A 20,973-nucleotide genomic window follows, 5' to 3' on the forward strand; every position below is an offset into this window, starting at 1 on the left:
TTATACGTTACAGTCCCAGTTAAACGCTCTGAATTAATCTTCTTTGGTTGAGTTATCCATTGCAAATCCGCATATTGTCCTCTAACTAGGTATCAATGTACTGTTAGTTTACTTTTTATTTATATTCTATTAGAAGTCGCCTAAATATGCATCCTTATGAATGTCATTTGGTGCCTTTGTGCTTGTTCAGGTTACAGAAAAGTGAAACTATACTTTTAGCATAATATTTACAAAAATCTGTTGATTGTTACACATGTCATGCTTAGAGCTGTGACTTCAAAGCAGACTGAAACACGACTCAACTTTCAGCAATTTGAACTCGTGAATTTGTTGCAGTTGAAAACTTTAAAATTAATTAATTAAACCGAAAACTGGAAGGTTACAGATTGATTAATGTGATAGAGAAATAATGTCGCAATGTCTTCATCTAGTAAACAGTCGTCTATGATGAGCTTTGTAAAGAAATCCTCTGAAATATCAACATCGAATAGTACAAGGTAGAAAACAATCAGACTATTTTATTCCTTTATCCATATAAAATATTATAAACATAGATTTATATTGAATTTCTGTCTCCTGTGCATAGAAATTGTACTATGAGGTGCGGCTTACAATTTGTAAATTATCAAATCATATTTACAGTGTTAAAAACAATGAGCAGGCCTCAGAAAAAAGAAACAAATTTGTATTCAAATCAAAATCAACAACTTCTACATCATGTGAGTATGATATTGTTCTGACTATATAATTCTGCTGTACTTACCTATAATTTTGTGTTTGTTTACAAAATATATTCATATTTTGTAAATTTTTAGGGACACCACCTTTCAAAAACAATACAGAGCTGAATAATTCACCGAGTATTAATGTAAGTACAGTTATCATTATTTATAAATAGTATTTCTCAAAAATTGATGAGGTGAAATCAATGCATGTATAAATTGCCAAGAAAATTAGTCACTTCTGTTGGGGCTGTTATATTGAAATTAACTATCCACATGTTGTGTCTAAATAGCCTTGGGATCTACTGGCATTGTAGATATTTATTTTTTCTGAAATAAACCTTTTTATCTTGATGACCTATTTGTTATTCAGGAGTATCCCAAAGCTATTAAAGTCTGACTCAATAACTAAATTAACAAAACTAACAAGTTGATCTTAAGTGTTTTATGACTCAACTGATGCATTTATAAGATATTATAATAAAATACCTAAGTACCTACTTACTCCAAAATCATAACACAACTATTTAAGTATAGATAAGGTTATCACTACCATGATCATTATCATGCGAAATTCTAATCAGAAATATTTGGTTTTTCTTTTTCAGGTACCTGTTACCAACATACAAGAATCTCCATCAATGCTACCAACACATAAAACAATAACAAAAGTGATATCTTCAAACACTAAGAGCAGCAGTGCAGACAATAGAAGCAATGATATGTTTGATATGGATGTGGTAAGATTACATTTTAAATGTTAATGACAAATTCATTTTTGTAAGCTAGGTTTCAGGCATCAATTAAACAAGAAATACAATGAAAATTAGGCTTCATGTAGCAAAATATTAAAATACTATCTTTCTGCCCACAGCTTTGCCTGTGTGGTATTTCACCAGCTTTGGGGGGGTTTCCAAAAATCCTCCTTATGTGCTTTTAATAATTCAACTTTCTACGCTCAGTAGTTTTGGCTGTGTGTTGTCCATCAGTCAGTCAGTTACTCCGTTATGGAAGAAATTAATATACTTAATTATGTAGATTTTATATGACTTATCAATTAGGTGTGGGAGTGTGGGTACATATATGTAAACATGTTTATCAGTTGTCTGATTAATTACTTTAATTTTGTATGACACTTCTTTCCATTATATTTTCAAATAGCTGACCCGCGCAACTTCGCTTGCGTCACCTAAGAGAATGCGTCAAAATTTTCCCCGTTTTTGTAACATTTTTCGTTGCTACTACGCTCCTAATAACCGTAGCGTCATGTTATATAGCCTATAGCCTTCCTCGATAAATGGGCTATCTAACACTGAAAGAATTTTTCAAATCGGACCAGTAGTTCCTGAGATTAGCGCGTTCAAACAAACAAACAAACAAACAAACTCTTCAGCTTTATAATATTAGTATAGATTAAAGATGTCCCATATTCTTCAGAATGTGTTCTAAAAGACAGCTAAAATATATGTTTAATTTTTTAAATATTAACAGGATGATATTCAAGACTATCCATCAGCATTTGATAACAAACCTCAAACTCCGGAGTCATCAAACAAATCAATTAGAATAAGTGCAACACCAAGCCCACCGAGGAACAAAACTGTATCAAGTAGTAAAAGTAAAATGTTGAAGACCCCTGACAAGAGTGCAAAGACAGACAAAGATCCATTGAGGAATTTAAAACTAGATCAGTGTATCTCTGGGTTCTTAACTGATGTGGCTAAACATCCAGCTTTGAAGAGTAATAAGGTAGGACTTTTTTTATTTCATTATATCAGCAGATATTTGGCTACGGCAACCAGTTTGATTGAAACCAGCCAATGTGTAGGACTTTGTTTATAGTGTTCCATTTACAATACAGATGGACTATCTATTCCATCACTCTCACAAGCCAGTGATATGGTGAACCAACACGATCCGTGAGTGATCAGAACAATGACTTAACATGCTCTTTGAGGCATGCAGTCTATTGAAACTCTACTGAGGTCTATGACCATAACTTACCTTCGTCGGACAATCATTAAATTCTTGATAGAAAATCTTACGAATACGTTAGGGATTCGTATGAGAGACCTCGTCGTAGAAGTAGAATCAGTTCTTTTCATTGTTGCAATTCAGATTGCATATCTGTTAGGTATGATTATCTTCCATATGGCGGGTCATTCATTGAAAGTCATTTGCGGCATTCAAACTGTTTTGTTTCACATATCAGTGTCGAATTTATTGCATGCCCTTTAAGGATAGGGATGTCTGTTTTCTCAGTGTTTATGGTGATCTATTTATGGAAATGTGATTAAACGTTTGTTCCCTTTACTGCTTAAACTCGAGCTGAAGCACTTCCGAGAAAAATATTTGCAATTATGTTGTCTTTTAAAAATTATGCTAAAATTTTAATTCCTTCTACTTCTACAGGATACAGCTATAGATGACGAAGACCGCAACCAATGTAGACACTTTTACATAGAACTACTAGAAAAAATATTTGAAGCATTTGACAGAATACCTAATTGTATAAAAGAAAAATTCCCTGGATACGACAAGAAAGTTTATGCTAAAATAAAACAGTTGAAATGTAGATTGAAAAGAGTTATTAATGACAGGTCTAGTAACGTTAGTTCACAAAGTTCACAGAAAGAAAATAAAATGACTAACGGTGATAGTCTATTGAACAATAGTGGCGGGAGTCCGTCACTTATTAGGAAGTACAATGATGACTTAGACGATTTTGACTTGGAAAGCAGTGGAGCAATTAACAAAAAGCTTACAGACATTAACATACATAGAAACAATACCCCGGACACATCAACACCAGAATTCTCTAACAAAATTGGTCCAACAAAAACAATATATTCTGATTTAATGTCTAAGAAATCTTTATCGTTCGATGCATTTTCGCCTCTAAACGATTCATCTAAGTTGGAAACTAGTAACCAATCAGACATCGAAACTGGAGCAGACAGTGTTAATAAAAGCAAAGGGAAATTCGTGTTCAAAAAACCTTCAAGATTGACTATGGAAGAGAATAAACAGACGCCTAATAAAGACATACAGTCGTCTACTGCTGAGAGAATTAAAAACGCTTCAGAAAGACTGAAACCATTAGAACAAAATGAGCCACAGAAAGTTGTACCCATAGCTAACAGTTCGATAGACTTTCAAGCTCCTCAGTTTAGTAAGAGTTCTGTATTTAGGCCTAGTGTTGAATCTAAGGAAGCTGAAGAAGATTCCGTAGATGATTACGAAGTGCCTATAGATATGGATGATGATGTGGACCTGATGGAGACGACCCCAAAGGTTATTAACATCAGTGACTCAATAGCTAGTACTAGCAATGTTAGTAATGTGCATGTAGTGAATGATAAAGAGATACCTGTGGACGACGATGGCTGGCCGGAGTACAGGATAGAGGACTTCGAAGATAATCTAGAAGATCTGTCGCAGCAGGCTGAAGTGGTGAATTTAATGGAGCAGTCCATTGTGCAGGGTGATAAGGGTACGAAGTATGAAGGGATGGGTGACTTCCATGTTGGCACGCAGAATGATGGGATCACAGGTTAGTGTTAACTTTAATATTGTTAGAATTTGAAACTGATATCTTAGGTCCGGCGCCATAGGTAGGCATCGGCGTTACAGCATGCCGAACTATAGTTTCCGATAATTTGCGCTTGCATTGTATGAATGTCGAAGGATCTCTTTCCTTACTGATGCCGATAATTAAGTGATGATGCTTTAAGTGCGAAATATAGATGTTATTTTAAGTTTTTGGACCTATTTGATAGAATTCTCCACCTGCAGAAATTTAACTTCATAAATTTCTAAGTGAAAATTAAATTAAGTGTATCGAGTGCCTATTTCTTTATTGCATCTGTAGCTATATAAAATGTATTTTACTTATTTGATAACTTTGTATATTGCAGGTGAATTCGACGGACTAGACTACCCGCACTCGTCGTTAATGCTGGAGATGTTCAAGGAGAAGTTTGGTTTGAAGTCGTTCCGTCCCAACCAGTTACAAGTGATCAACGCCACGTTGTTGGGACACGACTGCTTTGTGCTCATGCCTACTGGCGGCGGTAAGTTGTTTTGTACCCTCAGAGTAAGACGGACGTAAGTCGTTCTATGTTTCTTTTTACTTACGCCTTTGTTATGTGACGATGATGATGACCTATCTATTTCGGCCTTCTCCACATTTGCTATGGATGGTTTTTAATTATGAAAAATCTGTTTAAATGCTTAATGTGTGTTTTGGATTTTTTTTAATCCGAATATCGTTTGGAAAATTCTAAATCATTTTGGAGTTTGAATAATAAATATCGGTGAAAACTTTACGGCCATAAACTGGCCATAAGTATCGACTACGTGTTAGTTTAATTCATCAGAAAATTGTCTTAAAGTTTTTATTTATGACCATTGCAGGTAAATCTCTGTGCTACCAGTTGCCAGCTATTCTAACACCAGGCGTCTCAATAGTGATATCTCCGTTAAAATCTCTTATCCTGGATCAAGTCAACAAACTACTGTCACTTGATGTGAGTATAATACTTTATACAGTCTTAGGTTAATATTGTCTCAATGTCAAGGATTTTAAACTTGAACCCCTAAGCTGACGGTCAAATAAGACTTTACTCTGGACTAATACATTTTCTCAATTCATTGAAACGAAGACGGTTTTCGAATTGGAATTCAGGAAACAAAAATGAAAATCAAGATGACAGTGAAATCGAGAAAGAGGGTATTTATTATAAGTTTGACATAGGAATAGTCAAGTATGTTTTTTTAAAATTTTAATTGACATATTCTCCTTCCACAGATCCCAGCAGCCCATCTATCAGGTGACGTGACTCTAGCGGCGTGTGACGAGGTGTACCACAAGTTGTCTATGAGGGAGCCGCTACTCAAGCTGCTGTACGTGACTCCGGAGAAGATCAGCAGCTCAGCCAAGTTCCAAGCTATGCTTGACTCGTTGTACTCTAGGGGAAAACTTGCTAGGTGAGACTAAGTTCTGTTAAAACTGTTCTTGAAGGTATCTGAATATTCCAACGTACTCTTGGCAAGCGCGGTGGACGAAACCTTTGCTAGCAGGAGACAGCCTCGTGTTAATTTGGTTACACGTTTGATTTTAAAGTGGTACTACAACGTAAGTATGTCGATAGAGTTATATTATGATAGGTTCGATTTTGACAAACAAGGACAACACTATTGGCAACTTTTATGTAATACCGAACGGGAATTAGCGCAAATATGCATTTTACTTTGATCGATACTAGAAGATTCGCGGCAGTTCATATTTTGATTCTGGTCGAAAAGTGATGGATATGAATAAACATATGAACATGCAACGCAAAAGTAAAAAATATGATGACACTTAATATTTCTCATAATTTTTCACCAGGTTCGTAATAGACGAAGCGCACTGCGTGTCTCAGTGGGGCCACGACTTCCGGCCCGACTACAAGCGCCTGTCGCTGCTGCGCACGCGCTTCCCCGCCACCAACATCATGGCGCTGACGGCCACGGCCACTCCGAGGGTCCGCATGGACATCCTCCACCAGCTCAAGGTCGAGCGCTGCAAGTGGTTCCTCAGCAGCTTCAACAGACCCAACCTCGCTTATAAGATATTGGAGAAGAAACCCAAGAGTGTCAATCAGGATATTGCTACTTTGATTAAAGAGAAGTTTTTCAGGTCAGTTAAATTTATTACTCATAAAAAAAATACATTTAAAAAATTGCGCTTTTTTTGCATATATTCGGCGTGCACCTTTTACGTATGAATATAGAGCTTTTTATTGCCTAAAACATAAAAAAATTATAGTATTTACCTATGTTTCTTTTTATAACCTCGCACCTTCACACCCGAACATGTAAGCAGAGGTACGAGAAGAGCTGCCACTTTTCATTATAAAATGTTACTTTTCATTATATATTTTTTTTTCAGTTAGTTATTATCCTATAAAATGAAAACAATTTCTTAATAATTTTGTTACAAATTTAAACAAAATTATGGAAGTATTCATAGGCCTGAATCTTACAAGATGAACTCGACTACCTGTAAATGAGACCTTATTCCTGAAAACTAAAGTTCCTAATAATTTGACAGACAATCGGGCATAGTGTACTGTCTATCTCGCAAGGAGTGTGAGAACCTGTCGATGGACCTGCGCAAGGTGGGCATACAGTCGGCCCCGTACCACGCGGGGCTCAGTGACAAGAAGCGAACTGAAGTGCAGGCCGGATGGGTCGCCGATAAGTATAATGTGGTATGTATTGGTTTATATTTTGTTCCAAGTATATTACGTTTTACTATACCGGGCTTTAATAGTCTTAGGTTATCCTAACACTTGGCAGCTTACACACTTGCTTTTAATTATCGAATTATTTATTGAGACGTTTCATCAAAAATCGTATTTTCATTGACAGCCTCATCCATCTACTACAAATTCAACATATTTCGAGTGATAGGTTATAAAAAAATGGTTATGCCCTGAGTTTAGTGTTTTATTACATACTTACTTTGTCACCTGTCCAGAAACATATGCCGCGAATATGCCATTAATTATTTCATAATTTGTAACTGATGCGTTCGCGCACACATGTACGCACATTTAGACTTAAACCGTGCACGTTACTTGAGTTTATTTGACATTTCGGCCCAGCTACATAGGTCGTGATTATACAGGGTGTCCCAAAACTCAACGATAATCTGAGACCGGATGAAAGGCCAAGTTATACCAGTTCTGGGAAAAATAAAAAAAAATCCATATCCCTTAGTTCAGCAATAATAGACATTTTTCAAAAAAGTTGAAATTCCACACCCTTGGTCGCATTTTCAAGTCCTGTGATCACCAATGTCACAATTTTTTTAATTTCGTGATCTGCAATAAATATGCTATTAATCGTATAACAAATTGATGCACAAAACATTGTAAATTTAATAAAAAAAGGTAAGTTTTAGTGAGTATTGGTTCTCAAAAATATCATTAGTTAACTTTGACGTTTCATATTGAAAAGAACAAGTACTACATTACCCTTGGCAAGTTATTTCAAAAGTTGGCGCATTTTATCAAGATTTCAAAATGGTGCAACACTTCCCACTTTTCTTTCCATTAAAAATGTTATTTTTATTTGAACGAAGAGTATCCTCGCAGATGGATCGGACACAGTAGTTCAATTTTATGACCTCCTCGTTCCCCCGATCAAAATCCAGTAGATATTTTTGACTGGGAATGCATAAAAGAAAGAGTCTATTCGAAATCAATACAAAATCTATCAGAACTTCGCCAGGAAATTGACACAGCGTCAGAAGAAATAAATGCAAGAAATTTTGCACGACTGGTGAACAGATCTTTTGTACGCCGTTGCAGAGCCTGTATTTGTGCCAGAGGATAGCAATTATTTTTAGTAAAGAGGTAATTGAGTCAGTCCATAATCAATATTTAAAGTAATAAACATAATAGGTAATAATCATGGAAAAAAAAACAATGAACGTCATTACATCGTTCTTATTCCATTATTCTCCTTAAACTAAAGTAATTCCGAATTGTTTTCCTCTGGCACAAATACAGGCTTTACAATATTTTGTGCATCAATTTGTTTTACGATTAATAGAATTTTTTTTATAAAAAGTAGTCATGGTCTGATCAACAATACAGGTGAGCACCTTAATGTTGGTATAATAGTATAGTATTTTAATATTTTCCCTTTCCGAAGGGGCCAAATTACTTTGTAAATTGACCCAAATTAGGGTCAAAAATAGGGTAAATGAATTGTTAGATATTTGTTGTGGTTTTTGTTATTTATGTTGGAACTATGGGGGAGGGGGTTACATGTTCAAATTTGAACCATTTCCCTTAAAATAAAGATAAAAAAACAGCATGTAGAAATATGTTGTATAGATCTGTGCGACGATCGCGTTCGGCATGGGCGTGGACAAGGCGGACGTGCGCTACGTGATCCACCACTCGCTGCCCAAGTCCGTGGAGGGCTACTACCAGGAGGCGGGCCGCGCCGGGCGCGACGGCGAGCCCGCCGCCTGCCTGCTCTACTACTCCTACACCGACGTCGTGCGCTACAGGCGCCTCATGGACCGTGAGTACCGTGTTGTAACTATAGGGCTACTACCAGGAGGCGGGCCGCGCCGGGCGCGACGGCGAGCCCGCCGCCTGCCTGCTCTACTACTCCTACACCGACGTCGTGCGCTACAGGCGCCTCATGGACCGTGAGTACCGTGTTGTAACTATAGGGCTACTACCAGGAGGCGGGCCGCGCCGGGCGCGACGGCGAGCCCGCCGCCTGCCTGCTCTACTACTCCTACACCGACGTCGTGCGCTACAGGCGCCTCATGGACCGTGAGTACCGTGTTGTAACTATAGGGCTACTACCAGGAGGCGGGCCGCGCCGGGCGCGACGGCGAGCCCGCCGCCTGCCTGCTCTACTACTCCTACACCGACGTCGTGCGCTACAGGCGCCTCATGGACCGTGAGTACCGTGTTGTAACTATAGGGCTACTACCAGGAGGCGGGCCGCGCCGGGCGCGACGGCGAGCCCGCCGCCTGCCTGCTCTACTACTCCTACACCGACGTCGTGCGCTACAGGCGCCTCATGGACCGTGAGTACCGTGTTGTAACTACGCGACACTTATTTCTTGCAGATCGATGGCCATTTCAAAATCACGAACTAACCAATCACAATGCTTAAAATCTCCACTGAAGAAACAGTGTCATTAGTTGGTTCATGGTCTACATTCCCCTCTCTGTCTGATATTTTTGTGAATTCCAATTTATAGGGCAACTTCATTTTCATCTAATATAACTCAAAGGTGACTGACTGACACAGTGATCTATCAACGGACAGCCCTAACCACTGAACGGATCGAGCTGAAATTCGACATGTAGGTAGATGTTATGACGTTAACATCCGCTAAGAAAGTATTTTGATCAATTCTACCCCCCAGGGTATAAAATAGGGGATGAAAGTTTGGATAAAAATCCTGTCCGAAACCAGGCAGACGAAGTCACGAGCAGGAGCTAGTTATAAAATATTAGGTATAGAGTGGTTGGAGTATCGTCTATCTCCCTCTAACGCACACAACTTACCTCATTATATCTCTCGCTCTCTCTTTCTTTTCATCACAATCATATGTATTACTACACAGTTGAACGCAACACAACGCCGGAAGCTAAGAAGGTGCACTTAGACAACTTGCTCCGTATGGTGGAGGTGTGCGAGAGTGTGACGGAGTGCCGGCGCTCGCAGGTGCTGACTTACCTCGGCGAGCGGTTCAACCGGGAACTGTGCCGAAAAGATAAGAAAACTATCTGTGATAACTGTCAACTAGGACTGGAATATAAGGTAACATTCATTATTTCGAACATTGATAAATACGTTTTCTATGTTGCTCTGTAGATTTATCAGCGATACTCTACTACTGCCGATAACCAGCTAGCTATCGAGAAATTTTCCGCTAAAATCTGTTTAGCGTCTCTACCGGGCTCCGTCAGAACTAATTTTGACAGTACATTTTTAATGTACCGACTGTACAGAATTGCGCGAAAACTTGATAGCCTTAGTAAATCCTAGTAAGTAACAATATAACTTTGATTCACCCCAACTATTCATGGTTAATGGATAGATTGAAATGTTTCAGTGTTTTTTAGTTTGCTTTCGATCGATACAATATATATTACTTACGTAGGGTAGTTTTAAATGTATAAAAATTGAATCTAGTAGCAAGTTCAATATATTACCTAAAAAAATATTAGAATAAATGATAATAAATGTTTAAAAAACTGCACTTTTAAAGTTAAGTCTACAAAAAACATAAATTAAATTGTTCAAGGTAATAAACAAGTGTTTAATTAATAAATGCCTACTGCCTTTTTACATTTGTTTTGTATGGCTTGTCTAGATGCCTAACCCTATGGAGGCCGACAGCTCACTGTGGCCGTCTTTATATGTCGATGAGGAATTACTTCAGTACTAAATAAATATCAACCATACCTTAGTCCGTGTAGCGTCAATAACAGTAATGTTTTTTACATTATTTGTATGTTTGTAGTCTTCACAAGATGGGTATTTGCTTTCTAATTGCTATTTTATATTAAGCACTTTTCAAACCATTGAATATTTTGGGATTCTCAATTCGTTTTTTGTTATTAGGCATTTAACTGATGTGTGTAATCGAGCTTTTTATTCTGTGCTGTTATAAATTGCTGTTTCACATTTCTGTCTTGTGACATACTTTAATTTGTTGTGTATAAAATATACAGTTTACTGGATAAATTTTAGCCACGTTTCACCATTAACAATGTCCTACGGTTTATATAAAATAATAATTTTGCATTTGTTAAGCTATTCAAAAAAGATACTTTGTAAACAGAAAATGGTATTCTCTCTTAGACATGATAAGTATTAGAAGTATGACAGTTATGACCTTATTATTATTTTCTGAAACACCCATAAACTTATGATAATGCACATTCGTAATAACAAACAGCTTCTAACCGAGACTTTGAAAAATATTTCGTATGATAAAAGTATCCTATGTGTTAATCGGGCTCTAACTATATGTGAACTAAACTTCATCAATATCCTGTCAATACTTTTTGCATAATTGTGTAACAAACATGGGTACAAACATGCAAACATTTTCATTTATAACATTAAGATAAGGCCTGACTTAGCTTCGGGGGTAACAAAAGCTAATAAGCTCAAACTAACTATTTATTTGTATTTCTAGCCGGTGGACGTGACGGATCAGTGTAAGTTGATAGTGCGATGTATAAGGGAAGCTAATCGGGACAATCGTACGCCGTACACCCTGCTACATATAGCTGATGCTATGAAAGGCTCTATGCAAGCCCGGCTTCAGAATCTGAGGAATAGTCCTATACATGGATGGTAAGATATATTGCTATTATAATAGTAGACTTTTCGAAGTAATGTGTGTATTAGAAATAATTATCACATGCTCCAACGGTGAAGGAAAACATTGTGAGGAAACCTTGCATGCCTAAAATTTGTTTAATACATTTATTGAGAGTATGCAAAGTCTAGAACCCGCACTTAGCCAGCGTGGTGGACTCAAGGTCTAACGCCTCCCTCATTACGGGAGGAGACCCTTGCCCAGCAGTGGGACATTAATGAGTTAAATTTATTTTATTAATAGTTACTAAGATTGTTCTTTTGTTATGTACGTTTACTAGAATTTTTCATTTAGTTTAGATTGTTTTACTTTTTATTAGATGATGATGAAAGTTACTGTTTTCATAATGATGATCTTCATATATTTAAATACGTTTACGTAAATTTGGGTTTTTTTATAAAAATATACAGATCAAGATGACATTTTATAAGGCTTTACCGTCTAACCCAGCATGAAGCCTGGAATAAGTCCTACAAAAGATTATATATATATTTTAATAACAAATGTGACATAAATCCAGCTAGCTTAAGCATCCATTTCTTTGTCAATAAATCTGTAAAAAATCTTTCAATAGACGCTGTGTAATTTTAATAACGATTTAATTCAACTGTATACGTTGTTTGAAAATGTACCTTATTCCTTTGTAATACAGTTGCAAGTCGTGGCACCGCGGGGACCCGACACGGTTGCTACGACAGATGGTGGTGCGAGGCTTGTTGGCGGAGAAGCTCGTCATCAATAACGATATAGCGAGCGCCTATGCTGTACTTGGACCTAATGTTGACAAGTATGTACACTGTTTTAATACTGTAATCTATACTAATCTATACTTATATTATAAAGCTGAAAAGTTTGTTTGTTTGTTTGTTTGAACGCGCTAATCTCAGGAACTACTGGTCCACTTTGAAAAAATATTTCAGTGTTCGATAGCCCATTTATCGAGGACGGCTATAGGCTATATATCATCACGCTACGACCAATAGGAGCAGAGTACCAGTAAAAAATGTTACAAAAACGGGGAAAAACGTGTGAGATGCAAGCGAAGTTGCGCTGGTCAGCTAGTGTACTATATTATTATATTGAAGTGCCTCATTACTACATGTAAAAGTCAGGCTACTTTGATAGTTTTTGTCTTCTCTATTCCGGACTACGGTCGTAGCTTATTAATTTAAATATAATGACTTCAAAAGCTTGTAGTTTTGTATCCCCTAATTGGCAGAAGTGTATCTTAATAATTATTTAATATAAGTTAATGTCGAGCAAGCTAAGTTAAGCTAATATTGAGAATATTGCAAAAAGATAACAAAAGGCATCCCGGGATGCATGCCTATTCCGGGAGTTGAATTCATGGCATTTGCTTGATCTGAAAATCAAATCAAAAACATCCTGATATACAAGTAATACTGTTGAGGCGCCCATAGCCAGTTGCGCTCACCGTTCGGTAAACGATCTGTGGGTTAAGCAAACCTTCGCGCGATCATTCCATAGATGGGTGACCGCATAGTGGTCTTTGGACTTAGCGTCTCCGTAACTGAGCGTCTCCGTGTTTCGGAGGTATCGGTTGTTGTCAATTAAGATCACAGTCGTTAAGCCACGTCAGAGGCCTTCGGGCGGTTTGAACAACTTTGATACTAGTTTGACCACTAACCATACGATAAGAAGAAGAAATACTGTAATTAGACTTATATCGTTATATGTATCAGGTTGATGTCGGGCACGCTACAGATGGTGTTCCCCATGAAGGTGGAGCGCAAGGCGTCCGTGGTGGCGGCGGCCGCGCCCGCCCACACGGACACGGACTCGCCCGTTGTAGCGCTGCTGAGGAGGATCGAGGAGAGGTGCTATGCCGACCTGGTTGAAGCTTGTCGGTATGTACTACCATCATATTCATATTTTTTTAAATCTTTAGTATTAGGATTACTATATGGAAGTTTAGGGCTTTTAATTAGTGTTATCTGCTTTAAAATGACAAGTATGTAAGGCAAAATTGAATTATTGTGTTGCTGACATGAGATAGGTATTACCATACTTATTAAGTGCGACTTGGGGCTGTGGAGGAACGAGGTGATCATGTTCCTCCAGCACAAAGGGAGGATCCTCCGACCAGGCGAGGTGACCATGCTCGGTGAGCCTAGGCTACCCGACTGCTATAGTCGGGAATTTGTATATATAGTCAACTAGCTTTTACCCGCGACTTCGTCCGCCACCTGAATTTTCCCATAGGAATGAGTAATTTTCCCGGGGTAAAAAGTAGCCCATGTCCTTTCTCGGGTATCAAAATATCTCCATACCGAATTTCATGCAAATGCTGTGCGCTCGTCCCTTTAGAAGTCGCTGTATGTAGCGAACCGCTACAAGGCTAATACCTTAAGAACTCATTTAAAGAAGTCTGGAGGTGTACAAATGGATACTAAAGATGAAAATATTAGAAAGCACTTAAATTGATAGTTTGTTGACTAAATATTAATCTTACAACCGCTTGGAGTGTTGTCAAACACTTAGACCCTCTCCGCTTTTTTCTATTCAACTACACTCAGCGGCAGAAAAAGTGGCCCAAAGCAAAACTACGATAAAACTTTTTAGAATATCAATATATGGTTACTATTTTGGGTATAACTATTAGTTAAACAGTTTATACACAAGTTTAGTTACAATTTACACTAAATAGTCGTAATTTTTAATCAAAAATGGGAAAAATTAAAAAATACAGCTTTTGTCGAAATCGCTTACTGAAAGTTTTTGCAAAAACCTAATTCTGCACCAAAGAAAAAATCTAGTTTATACCGCGTGTTACCTCCTCTAGCATTTATGGTGACCTGCATGCATTCTGGCATGCTTTGGAGGATGTTTTAATTACTTCTTGAAGAACTTTATCCCACACTCTGACTAGAGCGGTTCTTCGCTCACCAAGTGATTCTGGTGGGTTGGGCAGTGCGCATACACTGTTTTTTAGCATGTGCCAGACATGTTCTATGGGGTTGATGTCTGGACTGTGAGCAGGCTAAGCCAGTTTTTGAATCCCGATATCAGCAAGGTGCGATTCCACAACGCGGGCGCTATGAGCGCGCGCATTAAACTGCATTAGAGTTAATCCTCCCGACCAATGAAATCCATAAGTGGTACAACATGGTCTTGGAAGATTTCTTCAATGTACCCGGCTGCTGGTAGGCGCTGATCTACGATAACAAGCTCCGTACGTGCCTCCAAACATACACCTCTCCATACCATAACAGACCTACCTTTGTAACTGACCGTCTGACGTGTTGTGTTGGGAAAAAACCGTCCTTAATGGCGTCTTTACACTCTCTCACGACCATTTGGTGCTCTTAATGCTACTCAGCACTCATCGGTTAACAAGAACTTGCTCCATTGGTCGATAGCCAATTCACATGTTTACGAGCAAATCGTAATCGCGCAACTCGATGGTGTCTCTCGAGTTCTGGTACTCGGGTTGGTCTTCCTGCCTGTAAATTACGTTCTTTTATCCTTCGCCTCATGTTCCGTTCACTAAGAATGACTCCGCGTGCCGCTTGAAGCCTCTAGTGAATCTCAAACGCTGTCAGAAAGCGGTTTCTCAGCACCTCGAGGTTAACAAATCGGTCATCTCTTGCGGATGTACATCGTGTTCGTCCAATTCCTAGTCGCCGCGTGTAGAGACCAGTCTCACGATACCTCCTAATCGCAGACCTTAAAGTGGTACGCGATACATTGAAAAATGCAGCCACCTCTCAATGGTAATGGCCCTGATCGGACAACAAGACCACCTAAGCCACTTGTTCAGCAGTAAGTGGCATCTTCAAATCTTTTCTAAAATCTAAATAGACCAATAATCAATAAAAATCATAAAGAAAATCGTTTCCGTGCAGCAATATTTCAAAATACAGAATTCAACTGACCTCTCGAATCAACACTGAATTCAGTTCTAACACACATTGTTAGAAAAAGTCATCCGTCACTTAAATTAATCTGAAATTCAACACTTCATAACACTAAACAGATCACTTCGCAACTACTTACAACAATATATCTTTCATATATTACTTAATTTGTTTACAAATTCACGATAAGCGCTTGGGCCACTTTTTCTGCCGCTGAGTGTATTTCTGTCTCAATTTCGATATAAATAACACCATATCTTGTATATAACCCAGTGAGATGGCAGAAGCCCGCGGTGCCTCCCTGGCCTCAGTCCTCCCGCAGGCGGGGCTGAAGGCCATGGCGAGCAAGCTACCCGAGAGCGCCGCCGACATGCTGGCGCTGCCCTACGTGACCCGCGCCAACTACGACAAGTACGGCGCCAAGCTGCTCACCATCACCTCCGCCTATGCCATCGAGAAGATGGGTGCGTGATCCTTACATTGTACTCATTATACTCTTGTTTGTACACATATTACTGCTAAATTAAGATCTATTTGATTACTAACAGCTTTATCGTGCATCGAAAGTGCTTATTACTATAAAAATACGTAAAACGGCAACGGTATGACGGCTCAATATAATGAAAATCAAATGAATCATTATGATTTTTTTTATCTGAGATGATACAAAATTTTAACAAGAAAGATTTTTAAATAGCGGAAAATAATTAATTTTTCAATATTTTAGGAATTAAGTCTAAAAAACATATAAATTACGTTTAAAAATCTAACAAAAACCAAAAAATAAAAACTCCCTTGAAATAAATACCCTTTTGCCACGGCACGCACTCAATAAATCAAAATTGAAGCTCTATTTATTTTGATAACAACATAAAAGTAATCATTAAACAATAATAAAGAACTAACCAATCGAATATATTTCTCAGGTCTGCTAATGCAGTATCAAGACGAGTTAGAACAAGATGAGAAGAAGCAGGACGACTTCACGGCCGGCTCCGACTCCGACACGGACTGGACACGACTGGCGCGCGACGCCGAGACCTCCACCACGTCCGGCGCCGGGAGGAGGGGCCGGAAGACTTATAGGGGAGGAGTGAGGAAGAAGTGAGTACCTGCAGCCTTTTAAAATATAGTTATAACATAACTTTTCTGTTATGTTACAAATCTCATGCTTACGGAAAAATATTATCGTAAGATGGCAATATATTTGAAATGAAACAAAGAAGTTTGTAAGGATTGTAGTAAGTGGCGTTTATTGGTATCAGGCTATCAGCCTATGCTCGTGGGGTAAAAAGCATAATTTTAAGTACTTATGTCGAAATTCAGTTTCACTTCTACTAGACAAGTAACGATTCGGTTTTCATGTTTACTTGCGCAATTATTTGTTGAGACTTTATCTATTTATACATAAACTGTGAACTGGTCTTATACATAAGTAGTTAAATTTTGATATTAGCTTTGCATTACCCAAAATTATATGTAACAAAAGGTATACTGTATCAACATTGAACATGCCAAGTTTAAGATAGGTATAAGCCTAGGTATTTAATATAATGGTTGTATTACATAATATTTTATTTTGTTAACATCTACCACGCAGAAGGACATACAGACGAGGTGCTAAGAAGACGTAAGTTTTATAATAGTTGATGTGTATATAATAAAAATAAACCGCATTCAAACTCACTGCTTTGTGTAAATCTACGCTTCTGTTGAAATTACGCCTATTACTAAAATGTTTTTTTTCCATCTACTTACTAATTGTAGTTCGATAATTTCTACATTTTGTAATCCCTAAAATATATTTAGTACTAGTGCATTATTACAATTGCACACTGACATAAATAATAATTTACGATGCTTCATTAAATAAATATAAACATATTTAAATTGCATAGCTAATGAGCTTACTTCGTTTATTCTTTTCTCACCTAAAGACTTGATTGGCTTTTGCCCGAATATTCATAAGGCACTTAGTTTAAAGTTACGTTTAATATCATGTTGTTACTTTCTTGTGTATTGTGGCGACAGAAATACTTTCGAGCATCACTTAAAATGTACTATTGTATCGTCAGTATTTCAGTAACATTCTGTAAATATGTATGCCTTTTTATGTATATATACCTAAACCTTTCCTTTTACAGTTCCATTTTAAATATTGTTTATATATTTTCAGATTTAAACGTAAAACAACGTCGACGGCTAAGAAGGTAGCAGCGCGCGGGGCCTACGCAGCGCGGGGCCGCGGGGGGAGCCGCGGGGCTAGTGCTAGTGCAGGTATAATTCACATACATACATAACATCACTGTTTTTATACCCGAAAGCATAGACAGAGGTGTATGATGTACGCCCACGTTTCGCCATTTATGGTGTAAGTTTTATGAAATAGGGGTAAAGTATTGCCATATACCAGCCACATCACCAATCTCCGGACGACTATTGACAAATATTCTGATATAATTAAGGAAGATCAATAGCATTTTACCCGACTGGGGAATCGAACCTGTAACCTCATGGTCAGCAGTCGTATATACTATCAACCACACCATTTTTTTTTTCGTTTTACCCCACTCCTGCGCTAAGAATTACTCATGTTGTGTCACGGGAACTTTAACAAACATACAAACAACGGACACAAAGTACAACCGAACCCGAAACAATTATTTATAGATCGCACAAATAATTACTCCGTGTGGGAATCGAATCTACGACCTTCCTTCGCAATGGTAGCGGCGTGGTAACTTTAACCACTGCGCAACGGAGGTAGAATAATCTTATTGTTTTTATATTACAGGTCGCGGCGCTAGTTTCAGTGGCGCGGGCAACAAGCTAGGCAGCATGCCGGTACCTAGGACAAACACAGCCGTGCTGAACACACGACCTGGCGTCTTTAACCCCTCCAAACTGAACCTGCTATGAACATATATAACAATGAGTGCCAATGTAAATTAAACTTTACTACGTTGATTTAAAGTGCAATTTTGAGATTAGATAGCGAGTATCATTTGTTTTTTTTACTTTAAATGATACTATTGGTTTAAGTTTTTCAAACTATCATAACATTCGCATAAATATTGTATGTTATTGGTTCTTCTGTGGGTCATTTATAATATTTTTCTTATGGCAGCGTTGACAAGTCGTATTGACAGCTTGAACTTAGGGTTTCCATGTAATCGAAACTCGGCAGAACAGAGTAGAGCAATAGCCCGATTCTCTACTTCGAGCATCGACAACTGGCTGGCTATCGAGAAATTTAGTATGAAAATCTAATCAACGACTCTAGCGGGCATCGTAGTAACTATTTTTATAGTACATTTTAAATGTCAAACTCTTGATACTCGATGGTTTCGATTGTACGAAATCATGCTACTGATCGCTAATTAACCAATTGCTGTGCTCGGAATCTCCTCTCCAATAGTGGAAACGGTGACATACGTCGACTACACTCCGGTCTGCTAAGTTCCACTACAATTAAAATGGACCCTAAGCAATTCTGATAAACTAGCTATTACCACTTCGGGATTCTGTAATGTTTCAATCGCTTTGAAGTTCATAGATTGTATGTTTCAACTAGTGACTTAAACTACAGACTAGTCGATATCGCATGAAAACTTTAATATAATTGTATAGAAACTGTGATTTTATTATATTTTCTCTTTGTTATATTACAATCTGATTGTTTTGATAACCACTTAATTGTTTTCTCGTTTAATAATTTAGATATTTTTGAATAAGTATGTGATTGTTAGAATTTGTTAATTATAATGTGAGTAATAATAAACGTGCCTGTGAATTTTGATACTGTAAATAAATTATTCATATTTTTTGTAAATGTCTTTTTATTGACAAAAAAAATCTATATCATCGAAGAATTCGAACTATTCCTGATCGATATAATTTTAGGTAATAAGTATATTTTATAATATGCGGTTGTTGAAAATCGCATTACTGTTTTCAGTGTGATTTTATTGCCATTTCAGAATATTATATAATATTCTGAATAAAATAGCTTGCTAGTGGCTGTCGTAAACAGCACGTTTTAATTCCAATTCAAATATGATACTGGTCTTGACGGGTATTGTCCCATCGGGTTATGAGAATGTATTCTGACCATAGTATTGTGCACACAATTAGACACCATAAACAAAGTCCTGCGCTGTTGGTCGGTTTCAATGAAATTAGCTAGTGTACGTTACGCCAGCAAGAAAGTGTCACCTAGAGTGATATAAGTAGAACGTATAATTAGTGCGCAATCTGCTGTAAATGTGCGCCGCATAAAAAAATTGTGCGTGTTGTAGTTTTGAAAAAAAAACGTAAAAACGATTCCTGCTGGAGTAACGTTGTTCTAGCAAGAAAATTCTAGACGAATTATCGGAGAGATAAAATACATACATGGGCAGAGAGCTTATATTTGTGCAAGTATGTGCGCCATAAATATAATTTGTGCGTCTTCAGGTTTTCGAGATATTGCGTTTCTCGCTGCAGTAACGTTTTGCGAATTCGTGTATCTCTAAGACCATTTTATGTGCGCCTGTAGAATGAACATACACGAATAGCTCTTAATTAGTGCATATTTGTGACATAATTAGATGCCAGATAATATTTATAATTTTCAAGTAATCGCGCTTTATTGAAAACTTAAAAAAATATTGTAGCGCCTAAATGAGAAGACGTATAAGCTCGCTAAAAACTGTATTCGTTCCATCTTGTTGTTTATAATTACCATAAAAAGTTTCAAAACAGAACCTACAAGCGTTAATGAATAATATTACTAAAAGTCGAAACGACGGCATCATAACTTTGACGCCAACAAACAAGAAACTGGCTCAACCTAAGATGTGTAGATGTAAACCAAAAATTAGTGCATTTATCAAATAATATATAGTAAAAATATCCAGCTTCAACTGTTTCGTGTTAAGTAAATATTAATACCAAACCAAAACAGTTATTCAGCGCAGGTTATCCGACCAAATTCGAATGACTACAAAAAAGCGACGGATTCATACGTATCGATGACCTCCTTTATTAAACGTATTACACCTAAACTGTGTTCGTACAGTCACGCTCAAATGTTCGTTGGGAATTATTATTACAATGACCTAATAAAAATATAATATATGTATATCTAGGTATTAAATGTACTTTCTGATCATATGAAATCAAAGAGCTTGTTGGTTTATAAAAATATTATTTTTATTATCATAATCATGACTCTTAAAGTAATTATGGCAACAAATCACAGATCAAATTTTCTACCTATAAATATTAGAACAAACATTGTTCAATTAAACTATTTGTACCTTGTATAGTCATTTGGTATTATTTAAAATCACAGATCAGTTTTTCATTTACTTAAATACACAAACAATAAAATCACTTAAAGTAGTTCAGTACCATCATGGCGTGAAATTTAAATATTAAGTAGTTGTTGTTTTGGCCGAGATATAATTAT

At 37.4% G+C, this 20,973-nt stretch overlaps 1 protein-coding gene across 1 annotated transcript; it reads left to right on the forward strand.

The window, feature by feature from the left end:
* The first annotated feature begins 298 nt into the window (after nucleotides 1–298).
* Nucleotides 299–19,158, forward strand: Blm (Bloom syndrome helicase). The gene is made up of 23 exons (XM_076123829.1): nucleotides 299–497; nucleotides 643–719; nucleotides 816–868; nucleotides 1,331–1,462; nucleotides 2,214–2,471; nucleotides 3,135–4,275; nucleotides 4,640–4,795; nucleotides 5,139–5,251; nucleotides 5,533–5,711; nucleotides 6,115–6,405; nucleotides 6,820–6,979; nucleotides 8,615–8,937; nucleotides 8,974–9,067; nucleotides 9,222–9,327; nucleotides 9,874–10,070; nucleotides 11,458–11,618; nucleotides 12,296–12,430; nucleotides 13,347–13,511; nucleotides 15,795–15,985; nucleotides 16,448–16,625; nucleotides 17,122–17,151; nucleotides 17,698–17,798; nucleotides 18,316–19,158. The coding sequence occupies exons 1-23, from the start codon at nucleotides 418–420 to the stop codon at nucleotides 18,438–18,440; spliced, it is 4,446 nt and encodes a 1,481-aa protein (XP_075979944.1). The 5' UTR covers nucleotides 299–417; the 3' UTR covers nucleotides 18,441–19,158.
* Nucleotides 19,159–20,973: the final 1,815 nt, after the last annotated feature.

Source organism: Anticarsia gemmatalis, chromosome 15, assembly GCF_050436995.1.
Source record: "Anticarsia gemmatalis isolate Benzon Research Colony breed Stoneville strain chromosome 15, ilAntGemm2 primary, whole genome shotgun sequence".
Classification (NCBI taxonomy): Eukaryota; Metazoa; Arthropoda; class Insecta; order Lepidoptera; family Erebidae; genus Anticarsia; species Anticarsia gemmatalis.